Below are 8,608 nucleotides of genomic sequence, written 5' to 3' on the forward strand. Positions count from 1 at the left end.
CACGTGTCCTATTCAGTTGTAGATCTTTGACACTTGGACTATTGATGTTAGGTCTAGACTCGTTTTTAGGACCCCCAAATTGAGTTTGGCTCCCCTTTTTGTCGGTACAGTCACGTGTACCAGGAGGGATCATTGATTTTTGTAAAAATACTTTTAGTAATATGTTAGATAATGTAGACCGTCGTTGATGTTTTATCCCATAATCCTAAAATCAACAAATGAGCTGTTACAACATTACTTCTTCTCAGATGAATGCTATATAAATGATGGACGTGTACTACAACGCTCACAATGCGGGACACCTCAGTTCGGGAATGTTTGGGGGTTCTGCCCCCTTGCACCCCCTATCCTCCCCTGCACCCTCACATTCCTCTTGCTCCATCATGCAGGTCAGTTTTCTTTTGAGTGTACTGGGTATGCTAATTGTGACAAGGTTTACCAGGTGTTTTGATTTATACAACAGATTCATGGTATTTCAGATATAGGGAGATCTTTGTAATATATTTATTTTGGGCTGCTTCATAATTGGCCACAAAATTCTGCAATTTTCCCTTTGAAAATAGTTTAGCAGTAGTAAGAATGCAAAGAAAAATGTATCTGGAACGCACTTTACACTTTGATAAGGTTTTGTAAAGATTTATTATGGTATGATTGAATAAAATTGATTCGATTGTAGCCAACAAAATGAATTGTCAAAATATCTAAATTTTGTTAAAAAGTTAAAAGAATGCAAACACGGTAATAGCGTTGTATTAAACCGCGTTTTACAATATATAATCATGATGATGTATTTCTTTAAACTTGAGTTTCTAGTTCAGTTCTAGCTAGCTATCATCCAGACTTGATCAATGTTTCTGAAATGGCGAACAATCGACCGAGATTACTCTTCACATAGAGACCTTTTATTATTCTAAAATTTGCTTCGGCAGAATAGAATTATCAAGATTAGTATTACCATGGTTTTGTAACTTTGTGTTTCTTACAAGAAGGTAGGGCAGTAATTACAGTTGAATATTGACAGACACCCCTTTGCAGGCCCCAATGTCGGACGTCTTCAATTCCGAGTACATGAACAACATGCAAGCACACAGTATTGGGACTCATTGCTCTAAATCACCCACCCCCTTTGGTGTCCAGGATATTTTAGGAATGCCGCAGGTTGGTCTAGGATAAAATGCTTGCTGATCATTCGTCCGGCTTACCTGGCTAGTTGCCAGGAATGAGACCGGTCCAGTGTCCACAGTGTGATGGTAGAGTCTTGGTAGAGTTCTGGTAGACTACTGTAGGGCGCTCTTTCTACCCGTTTTATAAGAAAGTGTAATGAGTTCCCATTCCTTATTTTATTATAGAGACGTGAGAGAGATATTTTCACAAATTTCTAAACAGTGGTGCAAATTATTCAGGTTGAGCAGAGCAGACACCATAAAGTGCCTGTGGTTCACATAGCTAAGAGATATGACGGTAACAGGAATAGCTCGTTTGGAGCAGCTTTTGTATCGGAGGATGACTACGACAAGATCGTAGCAACGGCAGATGTGCTGGATGAAGTAACGGCCCTAAGGCTCGGTCTAGAATATGAAGGTAAGTGGGTGGAGTTGATCGTCTACTTTTTGTATCTTCCCAAATCTGTTCGCCAGACTGATCTCATTGAAATGTCTATCATTCTCAGCCATTTGACCAACCTACTCACAATATAAAGTTTTCTTAATTATCCTCCTGGTCTTAATTTCACACCTAACCTCGAACTATCTGCTGGCTTATAGCTCACTAGCAATATCCTGGTCTGTTCATTAACAAGTTTCCAGTGAACTCACCCTTCCTCACGAATTGACGGTTAACAAGAAGTTGTGGTCCGTTAAACTTAAAGTGCTCCTATCGTACGCCAGTCTGACAAATAGACAGCAATAACAATTTGTCACAGCTCTCCTCTGGCAACTACTTCTTGTAGTATTCGTGAGTTCTGACTTTACATTCCACCAACAAAAAGCTCCCAATATTTCCTTAAAGAAATCCTAATCCATAAAGATCGAGCGATCAACGTAATTCGAGATCTAAGATTAGTTACATTAAGACTAAGGGAATTGGGCTTTGTTTTCCCAGATCAATATTTAGTTACATTAAACCGTAAGGTTAGACTTAAGACTAAAGACCAAAAGAAGTCTCTATAAATAGACAGGATCAACCCAGACCAGGATGACCGTCCAATGTTGCAAGATTTGCTTCATTACGTTGCACTTTTATTACATTTACCCTAACAGTTACAATAAAATTTTGTGGTCTGACACAAATTGTTATTATCCTGGGTTTTAAAAGTTCAATAATGCCATATTTTAAGATTCCAAGAGATGGATGTAATATGAATGAGTTCTAGGACACAAAATAATCCTCAAATTGTTATTTTCTAGACTCCTGTACTAATTCAATGTCTGACACTGGTAACGTGACTGCATAATCGATAGGGCGGATTTGAGTTGTACTGCACCCCGTTTAATTGCTTCTAAAAATCACCGTTACCTACTAAATGTGTTTAAATAGTCTCTCAAGGCTGAACGGTGGGATTTAGGGTTTAACCCAACCAACGGGCCACGCTCGAAGCCTGTCTCCCAATGAATAGCCCATTGTGTCTCCTCCTGCACTCCCTCGATAAGTTCCTCTGACATGGTTCCTGGGTCACTGAGAGGGAACCTTAAGATACACTGGGTATAATATTGCGTGTACTTAACTTTTTACCAAGTTGAACGATAAATCGAAAAATTTGTCAGGCAACCCGCATTATCAATTCAGTTAAGAATTTAATAAACATTCCTGTGACCTATGGAGCTTAACGGCCGACGAGGGGTGGCTAGCCTATGTAACAATTCTCAATGAGGGTAGCCGCGCCAAATTAAAACTTGTAACACTTATTGAGATCTGTCCGGGCCCTAATTGTTTACCTACAAAGTACACAGGGCTATCGATCTACCGAGTGCTTCTGAAAACGATCTCATTTAATTATGAGAGGTTCAAGCTAATTATAAGCTTGTCTAGTAGTCCCTCCTAATTTAATATCAGTCAGCCTTGGAGGCTTGCTTTTCCCCGTGAGATCATGTTCCCTCGCTGCTAGCTGACACTTCTTCTTCAGAACTTCCACTCACTTCACCTGGGAGCTGGACATTTGTTGCGTGGGGGTAAAAGCCTGGACTGACCTGTCATCATTGCTAAATAGTAGTAGGGATAGCGAGGCGGGATACCGGGATAAAGGCGTTGTAAAACGGACAGTTAAAAGAAGAATAGTACTTTCTTGTCACGTGCAGTATACCGTCATATCATGTGTAAGACTCTAAAATTAGAAATTACGTTCTACGGATTGAGATAGACCTGTGATCTGACTTGAACAAAGTGGTAGTAGACCTGCAGTTACGTGCTAGAGTACTGAGGGGTTGAACTCAAGTCTACTCGTTGAACATAGTCTAAAGAGGATAGACCAATACATCAGACTAACACGTTTGTAGTACCCGAGATAACTAGAGCCGAGAAGTTAATTCGAAGTCGGTCTCAAGGCATCCATTTTTGGTTTTACAAGACGGGTATCATCAAATAAATTATTCAGGGCTTATCAGTACCGGAGCTTTGGTTTAATCTCTACCACCGTCTCATAATCTCCAGCAGCCATTTACATTCGTCCTCCAATCTTAACAGAATTTCATGGCTCTGAAGCTTCACAGGGCGGTCAGAATTTTGTCAATCAAGTCTTAAGGTTGTGCCCAGTATTCATCAGATTAAACACTGTTCAGTGTTGAAGACCCCAATCTGCCACCCCTCCATAGTGAGCTTGCAGGAAGGTCAGCAAATCAATCGCCGAATTGTTGTCAGCTGGACTCTGGCAAATAGACTTTATGTTCTACTTATAACTTGATTACAGTTGATGGATTGTGGGATAGCTGACCAACCTAAACTTTGTGATTAATTGCAAACGTCAACGCTAGCTACACATACTCATGATCAAGTAGAGTGGATTGGTACAATGGAACTGTCTCGTTTCATCAGCATGAAAATATTTGATAATCTCTGTATGTTGGTACACCAATACTATTACAAGTTGAGCACTAGTTAAAGTTTGACTCAAGCTATTCTTATGGACTAGACGAGTTCCAAAACTCAAAACTTAGAGTTCAATCAAAATAATGATTTGACTAAATGCTAGGAAAAGTAATGATCTTAGTAGTTATTAGTGACAGTAATTTTGGGCTAGTTTTATTTCCTTAATCTAAACTTTTCTACAGCCACCGAAAATTTTTCATATTTTATTTCCACGATCCACACCCTCTATTGAACGTTATCCTCATATTTTCACTGAATCCAAGACCCACTTCTCTATCCAGTATCCTCTGAGGTACCTCTTATTTTGTCGGGCCTTTGATAACGATGAGGGGAGCGGTCAAGGTAGTACTTGAATTAAATTACTAAATTACTCACAAGAGATTTATTTACATAGTAAAGGGGCCTAAAAGTGAGGGATTTACAATGATTTGATAGACGGGCGGTTTCCTAAGATTTTCTTGTCGGATAGACAAGAATAACGATTTATATTGAAGATGAAAGGGTTGTGAGCCTTTGTATACGAATTACGAGCACATGTACATTGCTTAGCAATGGTTTCCAACGGAGGACGCTGTCAGGGACTGTATCACAGATACTACACACTCAAACCTTCTAAATCTAATTGCGTTCTTTATGCCGCTCTGATGAACCAGTTTTTGATTGAGGGAGTTAGATCCACTTCAAGAAAGGTCTCTAGTAAATCCTCAGTCGAACTGCAATGAGGACTGGTATCGGTCGACATAGCACACCATACCCATTGCCCATAAAGTTTTCAATTTTAATAGTCACATCAAATTCTCATAATTCCTGAATTAATATTATCACAACCTGTTACAATAACTCCTCTCACCCCTCTCTCGTCCTAGTCATGATATTTCCTAGTGTCTACGTTAATCTTAACTGTTACACCTCGCAACTCTGTCTAATTTTCCATTAACGGGCAAAACAAGACAATGATTGCCAATTAAACAACAGTTGAGTGTCCTGTTAATGTCAGATTTGGTGACACTCTTGACTTTGTGGGGAGTACATTTGTCTCCAGCAAGACCCATTATCTTCCTCTTTATCGGCCATGTGTGAACTTTACCCCATCTGTAAACCTTATACTTAGGTCATCAGCTCATCACTCTACATTCTTGGCATTTTTGGGATACTTGGGACACACACTACACTTGTCATGAAGTTCAGTGTCATTATATCCGCATTTGAAACAAGTGACAGTGAGACAGGGTTAGCGCTGAAAACATAATATTAACTATTCCTAATCATCTGTTATAACCGTGATTACTGATCAGCTGGTTAACTCAAGACCAATCACTAAACATTATCCTCTCAAACTCAAAGACAGACTGTCTTTAGCGTGTCCTATTAACATAAACGCGAATTTTGATCACGTGATAATTTCAGCTACGATTCCTATTGGTCCGCTGAGGAGACACCGGAAAGAAAGGAAAGCTAGGACTGTGTTTACGAACGATCAGCTTCAGTTGCTTGAGAACCGCTTCAGGTCTCAGGTAAGACTACTAATAGTAGTAATAGTACTATAGCAAGATCAGGTTTATAGTAGCTATAATAATAAGGGGTGTAAGCATTACCGTATATCCGTAGTTTTATAAAATATATCTGCCTCTTCAAAGTAATCGCTATAGTGATGCTTGATTGCTATGCTTCAGTGTTTTACCTTGAAAAGCACTTATAGTAAATTTTTCCAGCCAAGACTGTCAAGTTTAGAGCGGGAGGAGCTAGCCGAACAGATCCAGCTTTCAGCAACTCAGATCAGAGTTTGGTTCCAGGTAAAACGCGAACAAATTTTTAATTTTTACAAAATATGGTCTTTGATACTCGTACTGGTCTGTAGGAAACTTGTTAAATGACTGTTTCACCTCACCGTCAAAAATGATGGTTTATAATTATATTATTAACGACAAACCAATCTATTCAGAACAAGCGTGCCAAGATGAAGCGAGACAAGATGCAAGTGGAAGAAGAGGGACATCAATACTCAAATTCCGTTATCTGAAGTCCTCCTCCCCACGATAACCAACCACTCACACGGCGGAATTGTTGCATGCTCCTTAGCCAACCATGGAGCTTCGCGTCAGTTACGTGACGACGATCGACCAATCTGTGTGACCTATCAGCAGCACGTGATATTGCACTGAGTTCGTTGCACGTGAGTCGTGAAGTAGAGGAGCAGAGACGACCTCGTTAGAATGCTGCCAGATGAGATTAGGAACTGATTCTGTGTATATGTGAATAAAGATTTTGATTAGGCTGCAAAGAACAACGACAATTTAGGATTGTGACTCTAAAGTGTCTACTTATAAGTTACTAAGGTGTCTGGTTTATTTGAACAGTAATAATTTCCCTTAAACTTTTAAGCCTTTAGACGTCCAAGATTTCCGTTTTTATTACCTCATAGTTTTGGTAGCTGCATAAACTAAGATTATCAACGAGAAAGTTTCCCAGTTTATGGCTTATGTCCAACTCTAAATTGGGTAGTTCATTTAAGAGAATGTACGTAACAGACCAGTAACCTCCCCTCATTTACTTGTTGCCTGGATCATAATCATTGACATTTATTGTGGATTTCAAGGTTTTATTAATGATAATAAACTTGTGTATTAAATGATATTGCCCCTAAAATAAGTGGAACCCCACTGGATTTAATACAAATACATGTTTTTCAGTTGACAGATCTGATTACAATGAACTTGATATTGCCTCGATTAAATTGTTAAACGCGTTGTTTTAACTTGAAACCTTATGCAACATCATTCCTTTTATATTGACGCTGATCCCGGGATCGAAGTAAGACAGGGTGTTTATGTCAAATCACCCTGAGGGATCCATTACCTCTTTAAACGACACTGACTTTCTTGACATGGGAGTTTATCGTTAAATGCTGCGAAACTGGTAATCATATAAGAGACAATAATCTGTCATATCTGCGGTATATAATTAGATATATGTACAATGTTTGACATGCTTTAATCGGAAATATATTCAAACTTAGTTTTAAATACGACGCCGTCATATTCCCAGTATTGACACAACAGCTTCAAGCTTAAATCGGGGAAGTGGAAACACGGAAATTATTTTTGACAAATTCAGGTAAGAAAGATTTCTGATCTTAGCGAAGCTTGCTGATCGGTTATCAACACATCACAAATCCAAATTGTAAAATCAACAGTAAGCAATAATAAACAGTACGCAATGAATCCTCAATACTGTTACCACTGAAATTGTGCATAAAAACCAATCAATTCAATTGAGTCAAACAGGCGTTAAGGGGGCATACCCCAAATTTGTCCAGACCAAATGACCTCATAGGCAGTTCAGTGACCTTCTAGCGCACCGTTTCCACACCAAAAAAAATTATTTTGAGAATACCTATTTTTGTAATCGAGCATTTCCTGGTTAAGAGTGCAATTTTCGGAAAAAATTATTTTGTGGTTGAGACGCTATAAGTTAATCATTTCTTGCGGTATCGGGTTGAAATTTTGCTCGCCGTTTATTCACATCTATGTCAAGGTGTGTGTAAAATCTTGATATTGTATCTAAAAAGGCTGGTGTGTTATGAATTTTTAAAGTCAAAAAGCTAAAATTATCCTTTTCAGGCTTATTTTAACAAAAAGTCAGTCAGGGAAGATCGGATTATTTGATGCTTGACATCAAATTGTTCTCTGAATTCTGGCGCAGTTTTTGATGCCCTCAAAATGTTTTTACTCATTCACCTTCTGATCTATTGGACCTCAAAGCCAAACAACAAATTTAGGCACATTTTTCGTTTTTAATATTTACTGATTTTTCTAAAATTTTGATAGGAATGTGCTAGTGACTTTTTGAAGGGTGCAAAATAACCGCAACTAGCACATTTATATATGAGTTATGAACAACAAAACATCCTAAAATGCTTCCCTTTGAAGTTATGGGAGAAAATGTGATTTTTTGGCTTTGCAGATAAAAAAAATCACATTTTCTCCCATAACTTCAAAGGGAAGCATTTTAGGATGTTTAACGGTGCGCTATTAAGTACATTAAGTACATTAGAATGAGATCAAATTAACGGACATTTGGCACCTGACAAACCGTAACAAAATACAATGATTAAATATTACAATAAAAAATAGTACAAAAATCACAAACAAATTGGTTCTTTCATTCTGGGGCAGGTATGGGGGTATCTGTATTTGTGTATAGTCCCTTGAATATACCATATTGATAATAACATTGTCGTGAGACTTAAAATGAATATTATCAATAACGTCCAGAAAAAGTAGGGTGCCTGGGGAGAGGTCATAGTGAATGCGAGGACGAGGACTGCGACAAAAACTGATAATATACTGACTACTTGGCATCTCCGTCCCATCGAACTTAACAACCAACCTGGGGAATTGAGGTTAATAGTTACTAGGAGTAGGAGTCATGAAATTTATCACTTCATAAAATTTAGGCATAAATTCTTCGAAAAATGAACGATTTTCCACAAAAATTTCAGTTAGATATTTGCCTTAGTTCATTATTA

The 8,608-nt window shown here is 38.3% G+C and overlaps 1 protein-coding gene across 1 annotated transcript; it reads left to right on the forward strand.

Moving 5' to 3' along the window:
• Window positions 1–246: 246 nt before the first annotated feature.
• On the forward strand, window positions 247–7,078 carry LOC134814622 (transcription factor LBX2-like). The gene is made up of 6 exons (XM_063822758.1): window positions 247–389; window positions 1,036–1,158; window positions 1,404–1,581; window positions 5,488–5,594; window positions 5,793–5,873; window positions 6,023–7,078. The coding sequence occupies exons 1-6, from the start codon at window positions 264–266 to the stop codon at window positions 6,098–6,100; spliced, it is 693 nt and encodes a 230-aa protein (XP_063678828.1). The 5' UTR covers window positions 247–263; the 3' UTR covers window positions 6,101–7,078.
• Window positions 7,079–8,608: the final 1,530 nt, after the last annotated feature.

Source organism: Bolinopsis microptera, chromosome 5 (assembly GCF_026151205.1).
Source record: "Bolinopsis microptera isolate Bmic1 chromosome 5, MBARI_Bmic_1.0, whole genome shotgun sequence".
Lineage (NCBI taxonomy): Eukaryota > Metazoa > Ctenophora > Tentaculata > Lobata > Bolinopsidae > Bolinopsis > Bolinopsis microptera.